The 18635-nt window shown below is 45.1% G+C and overlaps 1 protein-coding gene across 1 annotated transcript in view; it reads right to left on the reverse strand.

The window, feature by feature from the left end:
* ARFGEF1 (ADP ribosylation factor guanine nucleotide exchange factor 1) overlaps positions 1–18635 on the reverse strand; it is a 160469-nt gene that overhangs the window by 67432 nt on the left and 74402 nt on the right. The window contains exons 10-13 of the mRNA XM_044292760.1: positions 13014–13248; positions 8068–8167; positions 7843–7982; positions 4169–4277 (exon numbers count right to left, since the gene is read on the reverse strand). Coding sequence (XP_044148695.1) covers positions 4169–4277; positions 7843–7982; positions 8068–8167; positions 13014–13248 — 584 coding nt within the window. The remainder of the gene's footprint in view (positions 1–4168; positions 4278–7842; positions 7983–8067; positions 8168–13013; positions 13249–18635) is intronic.

Here is an 18635-nt window from a genome sequence, read left to right on the forward strand (position 1 = left end):
ACGAGTGTGTGTATATATATATATATATATATATATACACACACACACACACACACAGTACTCACAAAAAGTTTGGGATATTTGGCTTTCGGTGGAAATACATGGAAAACGTAAAAAGTTCACGCATTTAAGTAGAAGCAGCATTGGTGGTTTACTCATCCATCTCAAACAATTTATTGAAACCAAAGAGAACAACAGTGGTGGGTATACCCCCACAAAAATGTCAATGTCTCAGAAACTTGTCATGTGGCCTTAAGCATCAATTACAGCTTGACAACGAGGTCTCATGCTGGTTGACTTATTGTCTGCTGAGGAATGGCATCCCACTCTTCTTGAAGGGCGGCCCTCAGGTCATTGAGGTTCAGGGGTACAGAGTTGCGAGCCTCTACACAGCGAGGTCTGGATAAAGTGCAGGCCACTCCATCTGAGGTACACCAGTCTCCAGCAGCCATTCCCCAATGATGTGACCTCCGTTGTATGGCACTCATCACCCGGTTCCACAGGACATTGTTCACAATGAAGCGGTCATCAGTGTGGGATATGGCCAAAGGACTTCCACTTCTATGCCTTTCTGTGACTCTTCCAGTCTCTCTGTATCTCCATTACAACCTGCTGATGACACTTTAAGCTCAGTGGCCACTTCCATCTGAGAACATCCTGCTTGAAACCTCGCAATGCAGAGGTACTGTTGATCAATTGTCGTCTTGATCTCATGATGTCAAAATGTGAACAGCATGATGAGGAGGACTGTTTAAATACCAATTCTAATTGAACCAGGAAATGTATTGGGCGATTCACGGATCAAACACCTGTTGTGAATTTTGCTGTTAAAGGGGTGGTCTCACTTCAGCAAGTGGCATTTATCATGTAGAGGAAGTTAATACAAGGCTCTTACTAATGTATTGTGATTGTCCAATGGCTAGACTCCATCACATTATACACTGCTCGTTTCCATGGTTATGACCACCCTGCAATCCTGCATCTATGGCCGTGCTTGCACACTATAGAAAAAAAAAAAAACACTGGCCTCTCTGGTAGCCGGGACCCTAGGAGCACATACAGGCCAGCGCTTTTTCCTATAGTGTGCAAGCATGGCCACCGATGCTGGATTAAAGGGTGTATAATGTGATGGAAAAATGAGTCTAGCCGGCAAAGGAGGCAATATGGACAATCATAATACATTAGTAAGTGCCTTGTAGTAACTTTCTCTACATGATAAATGCCATTTGCTGAAGTGAGACGACCCCTTTGTTAGAGAACAAGCTCCTTGTTAGAGAACAGCAAGTTGTGCAAAAAGTACTGAAACATTGAACAGTTGGACATGTGCATTCAAAAGTTTAGAGAAGGTCACATTAAGTTCACCTGTAAAGGGTAGAGTGCATTTTAGATTAATACTAAAATTTCACCCACAAGTCAAATATCGCTGACTTTTTGTGAGTAGTGTATATCTACTTTATGTACTCCTCAGTGGAGTGTCACACAGGGATCAGAAGAAATTCTGCCAACACATGTGGGTCTCAGATATGGCCACATAGTACTACATTAGTACTTCCCAGTCCCTCCTCTCTGACACTGGAAATGCTGGAGGGCTGCAGAGCATGGCATTACAGGCCGTATGTGGACCACATGCCACCGGCTGTGCCCACCTGTTTTAAAGGGAACCTGTCACCCCCTTTATTCCGAGCACTTAAAGTTTAACACTGCCAGCACCAGAGAAAAGCTACATGCTGACAGACGGCGAGTCTGGCTTATTCATGAGTTCCCCCTCTCTCCGCAGGAGCCGGACTCTTCTCTGGCAGCTTGGTGCTCTGTACGGTAAGTGACAGATCACTCATTTCAGCTCATCTGCCGCTAGTTTATGCTGCTCTCAGTAAGGTCCTCTCTGGCAGATCCTACAGCACTGTACAGGCTATGGACACCATTATAGTGAATGGGGATTAAGCCCCGCTTCCTTTCCCCAAACTTCCGGTTCTGTAATCTCATGCTGTTGCACCCAGTCTTTAGCCAAAGAGGACAGAGGGAGGAGGGCCACACTGCTTGCTGTTGCAGCTTGCTTGAAGTCCTGCATGCGTATCTAAGAGGGACATTTTTATACTGTACATATACACACATACAAGCTTGGTGTCCCTTTAAAGGGGGACATCCTCAGGATAGGTTGTTAGTATCAGATCTGAGCGGTAGTGACACCTGGGACCCCTGCTGATCAGCTGATACAAGTGGCTTTGATCACCTGTCTCTTCCTAGGCCAGTGACATCACTGTACATTGGTCACATGGCCTAGTTGCAGCTTAGGGCCCTTTCACACTTGCGTTGGCCGGTTCCGGCATAGAGTTCCGTCGTCGGGGCTCTATGCCGGAACAATCCTGATCAGGATTATCCTAATGCATTCTGAATGGAGAGAAATCCGTTCAGGATGCATCAGGATGTCTTCCGTTCCGGAACGGAACGTTTTTTGGCCGGAGAAAATACCGCAGCATGCAGTACTTTTTGCTCCGGCCAAAAATCCTGAAGACTTGCCGCAAGGCCGGATCCGGAATGAATGCCCATTGAAAGGCATTGATCCGGATCCGGCCTTAAGCTAAACGTCGTTTCGGCGCATTGCCGGATCCGACGTTTAGCTTTTTCTGAATGGTTACCATGGCTGCCGGGACGCTAAAGTCCTGGCAGCCATGGTAAAGTGTAGCGGGGAGCGGGGGAGCAGTATACTTACCGTCCGTGCGGCTCCCGGGGCGCTCCAGAGTGACGTCAGGGCGCCCCAGGCGCATGGATGACGTGATCGCATGTACACGTCATCCATGCGCCTGGGGCGCTCTGACGTCATTCTGGAGCGCCCCGGGAGACGCACGGACTGTAAGTATGCCGCTCCCCCGCTCCCCGCTCCTACTATGGCAACCAGGACTTTAATAGCGTCCTGGGTGCCATAGTAACACTGAAAGCATTTTGAAGACGGATCCGTCTTCAAATACTTTCCGTACACTTGCGTTTTTCCGGATCCGGCGTGTACCTCCGGCAAGTGGAGGACACGCCGGATCCGGACAACGCAAGTGTGAAAGGGCCCTTAGCCCCTTTCAAACCAATGGGGCTGAGCTGCAATACCAAGCACTGCCACTATATGATGTATGGCGCTGTCCTGGGAAAGCTGCCGGGAACCTGCATCGCTCACCAGAGTACCGGTGAGCACAGTGGCTCCCTGACACAGCTGACCAGAGGGGATGTTGGGACTTAGATCCCTGCTGATGGATAAGTCATCATTATCTTTTCCAGGTTAACCCATTTAAGGCCAGTGTCAAGAAACAGCTGATGCTGTACGAGGGCGACACAACCAGATCTCCACACTGCTATGGAGAACTGGCAGCATTACTGGTGACATCCCAGTGCGTGTTGGGTCACCAGCACTCCCGGACCCAGGGAAGATGTAGCTGTCATCCTGCAGCACTGCTATTTTTTCAGAAAATGTTGAAGCCACAAAGAGAGCTTGTTTGCCCTGTGTCCTGATTTCTAAAAGAAACGTGAATACTAATGTTATAATATGTATAATGCCTTTAATGTGGCATCTGATAGTCCAGCATCTCATAATTAAAAGCAGTGGCATAATTTATGTAACCGTATATTTTATGCCTGCGGTTTTCTGGAGATTCTCACATCTTAACTACTTTTCTGTTCTGTGTCTAATCATTCAGATAATTCAATAGCCCAGATTAATGGAAATGTCCCACTCCAGCAAGTGGCATTTATCAAGTAGAGAAGGTTAATATAAGCTACTTACTACTGTATTGTCATTGTCCATATGGCTTCCTTTGCTGGCTGGATTCATTTTATCATCACATTATACACTGCTCGTTTCCAGGGGTTATGACCACCCAAAGAAAAAGTGCCGGCCTCTCTGCTAGTCGGGACTGTGGGAGGTGACCACAGGCAGGTGCTTTTTCCTACAGTGTGGAAGAACGACCACCGCTGCTGGACTGCAGGGTGGTCATAAACATGAAAACGAGCAGTGTATAATGTGATGGAAAAATGAATCCAGCCAGCAAAGGAAGCAATATGGACAATCACAATACATTAGTAAGTGCCTTGTATTAACTTTCTGTACATGATAAATGTTATTTGCTGAACTGACGCAACCCCTCTAGTAATCCATTGATCATTCCCCATTCATTGGTTTCCTTACCGAGCGTTGTCTGAGAGTTTGGATTCACATACAAGACTTTACTCCACTCCACCATACATTTTAAAATGGAAACCAGGCATTCCAGGCCTTTCTTCCTCAGACTTAATTCCTTTAAGGAGAAAACACATTAGAAGCTGTAAAAACACTCGCTCTGTAACGCACACATGCACATTACTGTCAGTTTCCTCTCCAGAGCGAGCTCTGCCTTTCCATTAACCTCCCTCAAGCAGTCATTGACACAGTAATTAGTCTGCCTGATATCATGTACAGAACGTGAAGGCTTCTGCCGAAACCACAGCCACTTAAAAGCAATCTGTCACAATTCTCAGGATTTTTATTGCCTTTTAGGTAAAGATATACAGTCGGGTCCATAAATATTGGGACATCGACACAATTCTAACATTTTTGGCTCTACACACCACCACAATGGATTTGAAATGAAACTAACAAGATGTGCTTTAACTGCAGACTGTCAGCTTTAATTTGAGGGCATTTACATCCAAATCAGGTGAACGGTGTAGGGACTACAACAGTTTGCATATGTGCCTCCCACTTGTTAAGGGACCAAAAGTAATGGGACAACTGGCTTCTCAGCTGTTCCATGGCCAGGTGTGTGTTAGTCCCTCATTATCCCAATTACAATGAGGCAGATAAAAGGTCCAGAGTTCATTTCAAGTATGCTATTTGCATTTGGAATCTGTTGCTGTCAACTCTCAAGATGAGATCTAAAGAGCTGTCACTATCAGTAAAACAAGCCATCATTAGGCTGAAAAAACACAACAAACCCATCAGAGAGATAGCAAAAACATTAGGTGTGGCCAAAACAACTGTTTGGAACATTTTTTAAAAAGAAGGAACGCACCGGTGAGCTCAGCAACACCAAAAGACCCAGAAAACTACGGAAAACAACTGTGGTGGATGACTGAAGAATTCTTTCCCTGGTGAAGAAAACACCCTTCACAACAGTTGGCCAGATCAAGAACACTCTCCAGGAGGTAGGTGTATGTGTGTCAAAGTCAACAATCAAGAGAAGACTTTACCAGAGTGAATACAGAGGGTTCACCACAAGATGTAAACCATTGGTGAGCCTCAAAAACAGGAAGGCCAGATTAGAGTTTGCCAAACGACATCTAAAAAAGCTTTCACAGTTCTGGAACAACAACCTATGGACAGATGAGACCAAGATCAACTTGTACCAGAGTGATGGGAAAGAAGAGTATGGAGAAGGAAAGGAACTGCTCATGATCCTAAGCATACCACCTCATCAGTGAAGCATGGTGGTGGTAGTGTCATGGCGTGGGCATGTATGGCTGCCAATGGAACTGGTTCTCTTGTATTTATTGATGATGTGACTGCTGACAAAAGCAGCAGGATGAATTCTGAAGTGTTTCAGGCAATATTATCTGCTCATATTCAGCCAAATGCTTCAGAACTCATTGGACGGCGCTTCACAGTGCAGATGGACAATGACCCAAAGCATACTGCAAAAGCAACCAAAGAGTTTTTTAAGGGAAAGAAGTGGAATGTTATGCAATGGCCAAGTCCATCACCTGACCTGAATCCGATTGAGCATGCATTTCACTTGCTGAAGACAAAACTGAAGGGAAAATGCCCCAAGAACAAGCAGGAGCTGTAGACAGTTGCAGTAGAGGCCTGGCAGAGCATCACCAGGGATGAAGCCAGCGTCTGGTGATGTCTATGCGTTCCAGACTTCAGGCTGTAATTGACGGCAAAGGATTTGCAACCAAGTATTAAAAAGTGAAAGTTTGATTTAGGATTATTATTCTGTCCCATTACTTTTGGTCCCTTAACAAGTGGGAGGCACATATGCAAACTGTTGTAATTCCTGCACTGTTCACCTGATTTGGATGAAAATACCCTCAAATTAAAGCTGACAGTCTGCAGTTAAAGCACATATTGTTTGTTTCATTTAAAATCCATGGTGGTGGTGTGTAGAGCCAAAAATTTTAGAATTGTGTTGATGTCCCAATATTTATGGCCTGACTGTAAGCTTTGTACTCGTTTGCTTTTTGCCTCCTCATTTATCCTTATGCTTCCTGCATAGTGCTAGAGTTTTATTCACAAAATCCCATTGTCACGAGCAGAAGGACCATTTCTGGCACCTGTCAGTGGTAGCGAAAGGATATCAGAAAGGGGGACACCGCACTCTGTGAGCCAGAACCTAGAACCACTCAGTAGGAGCACCCTCTGTCGGACTCCAAAGACCACCAGTCAGATGAATGCCCGCCATGTATTAGCACATTTCATGACTGGCAGCGGTTTCCCCAGCAAAATCAATCGTTCATCAGGGGTGGCCTGAGAGGGTCCTGGGGGACCGCATTATAAAATGTGACAACCCCCATAACAGTTTGTACAGAGGTGGCAATAGCATGACTGCAAATCCACAGTCAATACATGGCGAAATCTACATCTGCCGCAGATTTTACACTCTGCAAGATTTATTTTTTATTAACGCTGCTTATTCTGCAGATTTTCCATATGGGGCAATAAATCTGCCAGATCTGAATGTAGCCCCTTTGTCTCTGTGGCCGGACCCCGACTAATGTCCCCATGACACATCAGAACATAAACTAAAGTGAAGTCGCTATCGGCTGTAAACACAATGTAAGCTCTGAAAAGTGCATTAGACAAATAGGTTTATGAAAAGGAAAACAAAGACTTGTGTGCCACTGTTCAATGGTCCTTCCCATATTATAACGCCAGGACATCCCGCCACCTTAAGATCAGAGTGATCTGACCTCTGGGAACTGCACCGATCAGGAAAATGAAGGGGACACGAAACTGGTTGAAGAATGCGCCCACTCACAGGTTTGCCCTGCCGTGGTCACGCAGACATTTTTCCTATTTTCCTTCATACAGGGCGGTCCGAGGCACTACATTCGATTCACTTTCAGGATTGGTCTCAGAAATCAGACCCTCAATGATCAAAAAGTGATGGCATATCCCAGCTTTGTGCCAACAGGTCAGCCAGTATCTATGAGACTGGCTGACCTGTTACATGTGCGCTTGGCAGGTGAAGGCATCTGTGTTGGTCCCATGTTCATTTGTGTCTGCATTGCTGAGAAATATGATGTTTTATTATATGCAAATGAGCCTCTAGGAGCAATGGGGGTGTTGCCGTTACTCTTAGAGGCTCTGCTCTCTCTGCATCTGCCGCGCCCTTTGCACTTTTATTGACAGGGCCAGGCGTGATGATGTTTTCACTACCTGGTCCTGTCAATGAAAGTGGAGAGGGCGCTGCAGTTGGCAAAGCCTCTAGGTGTAATGGCAACGCCCCTATTGCTCCTAGAGGCTCATTTGCATATATTAGAACTTCATTTTTCTTAGAAATGGGGGCACATATGAACAAGGGACCAACATAGATGCATTTAGCTGCCAAGCACCCATGTAACAGGTCAGCCAGTGTCATAGGTAGAAGATGCCCTTTAAGGAAAGGGGGGGGGGGGGGGTCACATCGGTATCTTCCCCTGGAATATACAAATTACAAAGGTATGGATCAGACAAGAGTTATGCATTGACTGCCCGCCACATAAACTGTATAACTACATGCAAACGTGAAAATGACTGGAACATTAACAAAAATACTTTGATTTTAAAGAGTTTGACTTGAAAATATCAGGTGGGAGAATGATAGATTAGCTAGAATGACCCACCTGAATGTTTGACATGCCAAGTTCTTGACTGCCTCTTCCTTGAGCAATCTTGGAGAGATCATTAACCAATCTTTCGAAGATGTTGGCTGCGTTCAAGTCACAGTCGTAATTGACATAAATATCTACCACACTTTGCGCATCTGTAGGTGACAGGGTACAGAGCAGATCAGAAGCAGTCGCTCACACACTAACCATATCTGCCTATGGCGGCCGGCTGTATTGTACCTGCACAGATTCTCGTCAGTGTCTGAATTACCATCCATTTGTGATCAAATGAACTAGTTGATGTTTCCAGAATATAAAGGAATATTTCTTTGAAGAAAACCTAAAAGATAAAGATAACAGATGCAGTTAAAGCGCACCTATCAGCAGAATCAACCCTATCCGCACCAGATACAACATCTGACAGGATTGATCCTGCTGATTTCACCTATATCTATCTTGTGAAAATCGGTTGGAGTGTTCCAGAGGAAAAGAAGTAAAAGGGCTTCAACGCGCCGAGGACGTGGCCTCTACTAGAAAGCTGAGGTGCTCCAAGATACTAGGACCCGCACTGATGAGGGACACAGGGAGACATGGAAATGACCCCCTGCAGTTCCAAAATCAGTGCCCAAGACAACAAAGTGGATGTCTGGCAGCTACTGATCACAATGTGAATACATAAATGGTACTATACTGCTTTAGGGTACTGTCACACTAGCGGTTTTACTGGATCCGGCAGGTTTCAGCAAAACGCTTCCGTTACTGATAATACAACCATCTGCATCCGTTATGAACGGATCTGGTTGTATTATCTGTAACATTGCCAAGACGGATCCGTCGTGAACTGCATTGAAAGTCATATATTTTTTTTTGTGGCAGAGAAAACGGATCCGTCCTCATTGACTTGCATTGTGGGTCATGCTGGATCCGTCTTGCTCCGCATCCCAGGACAGAAAGCAAACTACAACATACTGCGGTTTGCTCTCCGCTATGGGAATGCAACCAAATGGAACGGAGCGCATTTTGGAGCATTCCGTTCTGTTCAGTTACGTTTTGTCCCCATTGACAATGAATAGGGACAAAACTGAAGCGGTTTTTTTTTCCCGGTATTGAGCCCCTATGACGGATCTCAATACCGGAAAACTAAAATGCTAGTGTGAAAGTAGCCTTACTGCTTATTTCAAAACATTACTGGGTTCGGGTAACAAAATAAAGTGACGATTCTTTAAACCTTTGTCACGGGCTATATTCAGTGGTGAGGCCCGGGATTCACTATCCAGGGCGATATCATGAGGCATGTAGATACCAGGACCAGCGCCTGCAGATAGTGACTTCTTGAGTAAGGATAAGAGTTCTTATACCACCACCTACAGAAGGCATGGAGGAGGGGCTGTTGCTGCAGCTTCTCATTCAGTAAATAGGCCATTGGCTCAAAGCACACGCATACCGGTACTTATACTTCATAAACCGTGGTACTTAAGTGTGTAAACCTTCAGAATGTTCTATATTTCTGCAAAATTTTACCTAAAAGTGCATCAGATTTTCACAGAAGTCCTAAAAGTAGATACAAATAACTAAAAAGAAATGAGTCAAATCTATTAGACTTGGTCATTTATTTATTAAGGGGGTTGACCACTTTGCGGCTACCCTTGATCAATGTGTATGGAACATGATTATATGGCACTTAGTAATAGTCTTTGTTGCTATTCTGCATCACCTTATAGATTTCATACTGAAATAAAGTGGCCTGAATGGGAGAAAACGCTCAAAGCCCCAAACACTGTGGTGTGTTTATAACCGGGGGAGCAATTCCCCCGCATGTGAGCCGCTGCCGACACCCCCCATTGTATGCATTCTTGCTGGGGATTGCCGTTAGCAGCGGATCACATGCGGGGGATCTGCCCCCACGGTTATAAACACACCACAGTGTTTGGGGTTTGTGAGCATTTCCTCCCATTCAGTTATTTTTCTTGATATGTTCAGAATGTGCCATTGGGTACTGCTGGTAGCGTTCTGTGTCACATGACCTGTTATAGGCGGGGCTTACAGCCTTATCTCTCCCACTACCTGAGTGATGCCACTATGGAGGTAGGTGGGAGCTTGGCTGTAAGTTGTATCTTAGCACCTCTCAGACCGTGTTCACACACCGTAGGTAGTCTAGTGGTAGGACCCATGCCACTCTGAGATACCTTGACGGTGGTGCAAAAGGGCTCCGATGTGTTCCTGACAGAAATACATTGGCTAAAGTCTCAGTTCTTAACATCAGCTCGAGGGATTGGCCAGTATTCTCAGTTGCAGATCATTGTGGTGCACCTTTCACAGTGATTTATATATTCTCCATTGTTGGCCAAGTCTTTTGTGCGGTCCGCACCGCGTTCCGTCTATAAAACGGCTGCTGATGGAGGGTCATGTGACCAGACAAATCACTCATTCTCTTCCATTCAAATACACTGCACCTGCACTAAGCTCACAACATTGCAAGGGCAGATGTGGTAGGTTTGAGAGGAGAAGGCTGAGCGATGTGTCTGGCGTTATTTTTGCCTGATCACATGACCCTCCATCAGCGGCCATCTTATGGACAGGTCTCCTATATGGACAGCACAAAAGACTTGCCCAACAAGGGGACACAATTTATAAAGTGGCACAGAAAATCAACAAAAGGTTATACTAATAAGTGTCATTTAGTCATCATATACATATTGGTCAAATGTAGCCAGAAAGTGGCCAACCCCTTTAAGGAAAATAATCCAGTATCACGTTTGTGAACCTTTGCTTTCAGTATCTGGTGTGACCCCCTTGTGCAGCAATAGCTGCAACTAAGCATTTCTGGTAATTGTTAATTAGTCATGCACATCATCTTGGAGGAATTTTAGCTTGAACTCTTGTTATGTTGGTGGGTTTCATCAGATGAACTTCTTGCTTCAGGTCCTTCCACAACATTTCTATTGGATGAAGGTCAGGACATTGACTTGGCTATTCCAAAATGTTTTATTCTTCTTTACTCATTCTTTGGTAGAACAACTTGTGTACTTGTTTTGTCTTGCTGCATGACCCACATTCTCTTGAGATTCAGCTCACAGACAGATGTTCTGACATTTTCTTTTAAAAAGTGCTGATATTTGCTTGGTCCATCAATGGTTGACACCCGTCCAGGTCCATATCCAGCAAAACAAGTCCAAACCGTGATACCACCGTTTCACAGATGGGATGATATTTTTATGCTGGAATGCAGTGTTCTCCTTTATCCAAACGGAACGCTTCTCATGTAAACCAAAATTTTACTTTCACCCGTTCACAAAACATTGTTCCAATAGCCTCCAGGTTTGTCCAGGTGATCTGTAGCAAACTGCAGACGGGCAGAAATGTTCTTTTTGGTGAGCAGCGGCTTTCTCCTTGCAATTCTGCCATGCACAATCATTGTCGTTCATTATTGTCCTCCTGATGGTGGATTTATGAGCATTAACATTAGCCAATGTGAGAATGTTTTTTAGTTCCTTACAGGTCATTTGTGACCAGGCTATTACATGCCTTGCTTTTGGCGTAATATTTGTTGGTTGAGGGTACTAATGGTCTCAAATTTCTTCAATTTATAACCAATCTGACTGACTGTAGATTGGAGAAATCCAAACTCTTTACAGATGGTTTTGTAACCTTTTCCAGCCTGATGAGCATCAACAACGCTTCTTCTGAGGTCTTCAAAAATATCCTTTGTCCAATACACTGGCAGAAACATTTGTTGTGAAGATCAGACTTTGACAGACCTCCTACTTTTAAAATAAAACAGGCTGCCCACTCTTACCCGATTGTCATCCCATTGATTAAAAATGCTAGACTCTAATTTCACCTTCAAATTATCTGCTAATCCTAAAGATTCACATACTTTTGCCACTCACAGACATGTGATATTGGATCATTTCCCTCAGTAAATAAATGGCCAAGTCTAATATTTTTATCTGGTGATCTATATCTACTTTTAGGACTTGTGTGAAAATCTGATGTAGTTTTAGGTCACATTTATGCAGAAATATAGAAAATTAAAGTTTTACAAACTTTTGAGCACCACTTTCCCTGAAAAACATTATAGAGCAAAATATGCCGGGTTTGGCTTGAAAAGTCAACAGGAAGCTGATGAAAACAGGAGGTTCTGTATGTAAGCAGATGAAATGATGCAGAGAACAGGGGAAGGAAAGTGCTGACACGATAAACAGGTACATGGGGCATAAATATGCAGTGTCCGGGGATTCCCAGGGCAGATGAAAAACCGACAACCCTTTAAAAGAAGGCCATAGACAATCATCTAATGTGTGGGTGTCTCAGATCTCCCCAACTGTATATGTCAGAGGAAAGGATTAGGCATGTCCGCTTTCAAAATGCCAGATCTTTTGTCATCAGGAAGTGGCTTATTCTTTTATATTAAGAACACTTGCATGATCGGGGTGCACACGTATCTGGGAGCCAGAAGGAATAGTTGTCATCCGTCTAAGGCTACTTTCACACTGGCGTTCGATCGGATCCGTTCTGAACGGATCCGATCATATTAATGCAGACGGAGGCTCCGTTCAGAACGGATCCGTCTGCATTAAAATGGCAAAAAAAAGCTAAGTGTGAAAATAGCCTCGGACGGATCCGTCCAGACTTTCAATGTAAAGTCAATGGGGGACGGATCCGCTTGAAGATTGAGCCATATTGTGGCATCTTCAAACGGATCCGTCCCCATTGACTTACATTGTAAGTCTGGACGGATCCGCACGCCTCCGCACGGCCAGGCGGACACCCGAACGCTGCAAGCAGCGTTCAGCTGTCCGTGCGGAGGCGAGCGGAGCGGAGGCTGAACGCCGCCAGACTGATGCAGTCTGAGCGGATCCGCATCCATTCAGACTGCATCAGGGCTGGACGGAGGCATTCGGGTCCGCTCGTGAGCCCCTTCAAACGGAGCTCACAAGCGGACCAACGAACGCTAGTGTGAAAGCAGCCTTAACTGTATGGCCACTTTTACATCACACCAGAAGGAGCCATGGAATCCAACATATACAGACTAGACCCAACATTCCGCACCGCAGTGACTTGCAGTATGCAGCCACAGCTGGCTAAGCCATAATTACATCGTCAAAGGAAAACTATGCATCTGAAGCACTTGATAATGTAGCTCAGTTTACTCGCAAAATGACCACCCAGAACATAAGACATACCTCAATCTGCATCTTTAAGTGTAATTTGAAGTTTGATAACAGTGTCAAGAAGATAGAAAGAGAAAGTTCAAAGACTTCAGGGACGGAGGAGACACCGTTTTTGGACAGGGCGACGCAGAGGTACTGCTTAATTGCATTGATAAACATCTCATTGGTCTTGAAGACGGGACCCGCGTTCTGCAGGATTGACAAGAGCAGCTGCAATGATAATACCTTTGAGCGCAACTCATGGGACCTAGGAAGAAAAAAAAACATGCTTAGATCTGTGTCCATTGATTCAAACACTATATACAGCCAGGTCCATAAATATTGGGACATCGAGACAATTCTAACATTTTTGGCTCCATACACCACCACAATGGATTTTAAATGAAACGAACAAGATGTGCTTTAACTGCAGACTGTCAGCTTTAATTTGAGGGCATTTACATCCAAATCAGGTGAACGGTGTAGGAATTACAACAGTTTGCATATGTGCCTCCCACTTGTTAAGGGACCAAAAGTAATGGGACAGAATAATAATCATAAATCAAACTTTCACTTTTTAAGACTTGGTTGCAAATCCTTTGCAGTCAATTACAGCCTGAAGTCTGGAACGCATAGACATCACCAGACGCTAGGTTTCATCCCTGGTGATGCTCTGCCAGGCCTCTACTGCAACTGTCTTCAGTTCCTGCTTGTTCTTGGGGCATTTTCCCTTCAGTTTTGTCTTCAGCAAGTGAAATGCATGCTCAATCGGATTCAGGTCAGGTGATTGACTTGGCCATTGCATAACATTCCACTTTCCCTTAAAAAACTCTTTGGTTGCTTTTGCAGTATGCTTTGGGTCATTGTCCATCTGCACTGTGAAGCGCCGTCCAATGAGTTCTGAAGCATTTGGCTAAATATAAGCAGATAATATTGCCCGAAACACTTCAGAATTCATCCTGATGCCTTTGTCAGCAGTCACATCATCAATAAATACAAGAGAACCAGTTCCATTGGCAGCCATACATGCCCACGCCATGACACTACCACCACCATGCTTCACTGATGAGGTGGTATGCTTAGCATCATGAGCAGTTCCTTTCCTTCTCCATACTCTTTTCTTCCCATCGCTCTGGTACAAGTTGATCTTGGTCTCATCTGTCCATAGGATATTGTTCCAGAACTGTGAAGGCTTTTTTAGAAGTCGTTTGGCAAACTCTAATCTGGCCTTCCTGTTTTTGAGGCTCACCGATGGTTTACATCTTGTGGTGAACCCTCTGTATTCATTCTGGTGAAGTCTTCTCTTGATTGTTGACTTTGACACACATACACCTACCTCCTGGAGATTGTTCTTGATCTGGCCAACTGTTGTAAAGGGTGTTTTCTTCACCAGGGAAAGAATTCTTCGGTCATCCATCACAGTAGTTTTCCGTGGTCTTCTGGGTCTTTTGTTGCTGCTGAGCTCTCAGATGCATTCCTTCTTTTTAAGAATGTTCCACACAGTTGTTTTGGCCCACGCCAAATGTTTTTGCTATCTCTCTGATGGGTTTGTTTTGTTTTTTCAGCCTAATGATGGCTTGCTTCACTGATAGGGACAGCTCTTTGGATCTCATCTTGAGAGTTGACAGCAACAGATTCCAAATGCAAATAGCACACTTGAAATGAACTCTGGACCTTTTATCTGCTTATTGTAATTGAGATAATGAGGGAATAACACACACCTGGCCATGGAACAGAGAAGCCAATTGTCCCATTACTTTTGGCCCCTCATAAGCCTCCCGCACATATGCAAACTGTTGTAATTCCTACACAGTTCACCTGATTTGGATGTAAATACCCTCAAATTAAAGCTGACAGTCTGCAGTTAAGGCCTCAAGCACACGACCGTTCCGTTTTTTGCGGTCCGCAAAACGCATATCCGCAAGAAAACGGAAGCCACCCGTGTGCGGAACGAAACGTGCGGCCCATTGTAGAAATGCCTATTCTTGTCCGCAAAACAGACAAGAATAGGACATGTGATATTTTTTTTGCAGGGCTACGGAACGGAGCAGCGGATGCGGACAGCACACTGAGTGCTGTCCGCATCTTTTGCGGCCCAATTGAAGTAAATGGGTCCGCATCCGAGCCGCCGTTTTTGCAAAACAACGGTCGTGTGCATGAGACCTAAAGCACATCTTGTTTGTTTCATTTCAAATCCATTGTGGTGGTGTATAGAGCCAAAAATGTTAGAATTGCCTCGATGTCCCAATATTTATAGACCTGACTGTACAACCCCTCTGAGTCTACTGCACTGTACCAGGCCTGCAATATTCAGCTATAACCTAAGTACATGTAAGCAGCAATTTATTCTGCATTATTGATAGGAATGTACTGTTTCTGGGAGCTATGCTGCTCCCAATGGACTGCTCTGAAGTACTGTGAAGCCAGGGGAACATTATTTCTATAAACAAATGAGAAAAATAATGGCGCTGCATCTTTCCAGCTGCCTGGAACAAATCCATTGGATTGTGCATAGCTTTTCTGCATACAGATACTCAAAGACAGCACAATCCAGCGAATAACGCAAGGAAAAGGGAAAATCGCCACATTTCCAATGTGCTATAAAAAGGGCTTCTTAAGGCCTCATGCACACGGACGTATTTTTTTGCGGTCTGCAAAAACGGGTTCCATAGTTCCGCGATCCGTGTCCGCTTTTTCTTCCGTGTGTCTTCCTTGATTTTTGGAGGATCCACGGACATGAAGGAAAAAGTCGTTTTGGTGTCCGCCTGGCCGTGTGGAGCCAAACGGATCCGTCCTGACTTACAATGCAAGTCAATGGGGACGGATCCGTTTGACGTTGACACAATATGGTGCAATTGCAAACGGATCCGTCCCCCATTGACTTTCAATATAAAGTCAGGAGTCCCTATTATACCATAGGAGTTTTCTCCAATCCGATGGTATATTTTAACTTGAAGCGTCCCCATCACCATGGGAACGCCTCTATGTTAGAATATACCATCGGATTTGAGTTAGATCGTGAAACTCAGATCCGACAGTATATTCTAACACAGAGGCGTTCCCATGGTGATGGGGACGCTTCAAGTTAGAATATACTATGAACTGTGTACATGACTGCCCCCTGCTGCCTGGCAGCACCCAATCTCTTACAGGGGGCTGTGATCCGCACAATTAACCCCTCAGGTGCCGCACCTGAGGGGTTAATTGTGCTGAGGGGTTAATTACCTCCTGACGAAGCCTAGGTTGAAGCAGTGGGGGAGTCGTGTTACCATTCTACAGCAGCAACATGGGTAGGTAACTTTTTAGCTGGATCAGGGTGGGACGAGAGGTTTGCAGTTCATTGTTATATGCCATCTTTATTAGTAGTACTGCACCGTCCATTGACACCTCACAGCATCCCCGGACAGAGGTTGTGAGCAATAGTCAGTAGTTGTTTTATACTAGGGGATCAGCATTCGCACCCGCAACTACACTTTTGCTCACGGCCTCTGGTATATTGTTGTTCTCTGCTGGGTATGGTCACATTATCCCCCATTGTGATTCTCCACATTGTATAGCCCCTTGTGGCTCAGTCTCCATGTCCTGTCCCATTTGAGCAATACCTGTAATGATCATGTGATTTATATTGAATAAAATGAGATTTTTTACCTTGAAAAAATCCTTGCTCTTTTTTTTGTACAAGAGATCAGGGGCAGACCCCCCCTCCCTCCCCAGTTTTAATTTCATTGGTGGCCAGTGCGGCCACGTGCCACCCTCCCTCTACTGTATTAATTTCATTGGTGGCCAGTGTGCGCGCCCCCCCCCCCCCTCTCCCGATCATTGGTGGCAGCGGTGAGTTCCGATCGGAGTCCCAGTTTAATCGCTGGGGCTCCGATCGGTAACCATGGCAACCAGGACGCTACTGCAGTAACGTCCTGGTTGCCATGGTTACCGATCGGAGCCCCAGCGATTAAACTGGGACTCCGATCAGAACTCACCGCTGCCACCAATGATCCGGGGGGGGGGGGGGGGGGGGGGGGCCGCACACTGGCCACCAACGAAATTAATACAATAGAGGAAGGGAGGGCGGCCGGGAGGACCGCACACTGGCCACCAATGAAATTAATAGCAGAGGGCAGTCATGTACACAGTTCGTTGTATACTCTAACTTGAAGCGTCCCCATCACTATGGGAACACCTCTGTGTTAGAATATACTGTCGGATCTGAGTTTTCACAAAGTGAAAACTCAGCTCTGAAAAAGCTTTTATGCAGACGGATCTTCGGATCCGTCTGTATGAAAGTAACCTACGGCCACGGATGCCAATCTTGTGTGCATCCGTGTTTTTTCACGGACCCATTGACTTGAATGGGTCCGTGAACCGTTGTCCTTCAAAAAAATAGGACAGGTCATATTTTTTTGACGCACAGGAAACACGGATCACGGCCGCTGATGAACAACGGTGCATTTTCCGAGTTTTCAACTGACCCATTGAAAGCCAATGGGTCCGCAGAAAATCACGGAAAACTGAACAACGGCCACAGATGCACACAACGGTCGTGTGCATGAGGCCTAAGGCTGACATAACCAGAATGCAATCCAATGTGCAAACAGTGCCAAATAACACAGCACCTCGGGCCCTGTAGGTATAACTTATAGTTCTGTTAGGCCACATGCATGGAAAATCTACAGAGTAATACAATACCAGCTAATTAGATGATATTTTCAAAATCTCATGTACACAGTGTGGAAATTCTCCTTGTGGAAAGTGACCTGTGGTGCGGATGCAAACTGTCAGATCTGGGTCAAAATCCACGACACAGTCTGTAAGTAACGCGTAAATTTTGGTGCGGATTTGGCGCAGAAACTCAGCAAAATTCATTTCATAGGCCGCATAAACTGCACTTTCGTGTGCATGTATCCTTGTGTCTGTACGGTTTCATGCATACGTCTGTCTTACCCATAGTATAACCTCCAAATTCCACTATAATACAACACCCACAGATTTCTATAGGACTCTACATCCGATTTCATCCACACTGATGATTAGGATCTTCTGTGGCATACTGTATAAATCTGCCGTGCCCCTTCAAACGTTGGGATAAAAAGTAAAATGGGCAGTACCACATGGTCAGCGTTCACGTACGTCTATAGTGACCGGCCTGATAAATGACCGTGAAGCATTGCTGGGTCTTTGCTGTGAATTCTGTAGGATGTATAAGGAATTAGTATTGGAGTGCTGCCCTTAGGGCTGTATTACACCAGCAGATTACCTGACAGATATTCTACTGTAGTTCTCCTGACCTGTGCATGCATTCTGAATTGGGTGAAGGGAATCAGCGGCTGACACCTCTGACAGCGATATCTCTCTTCAAGCACAAAAGGATCAGGCTTGTTGAAATCCAACAGTCCGATCGTTCTCTCCCCCAACATCTGCCGCCGGGGAAAGTCAAGAGACCGGGACAAGTGGATTTAACACTGGCGCAAATATACGCCGTATTACGCTCATATGAAATTGACCTAAATGTATCATGGATGTATCTAGTGTATTGCACTTTAGTCCTTCCCTGCATTGTCTTTGTGAAGCAGGAGGTGGATGCTGCAGACATATACAGATGTAGCAGGCGTTAAAGCAATTCCTGGCGCGTTATCACACTGGCTTAGATTAACAGTGTGC

Source organism: Bufo gargarizans, chromosome 5 (genome assembly GCF_014858855.1).
Source record: "Bufo gargarizans isolate SCDJY-AF-19 chromosome 5, ASM1485885v1, whole genome shotgun sequence".
In the NCBI taxonomy this organism is placed as follows: domain Eukaryota; kingdom Metazoa; phylum Chordata; class Amphibia; order Anura; family Bufonidae; genus Bufo; species Bufo gargarizans.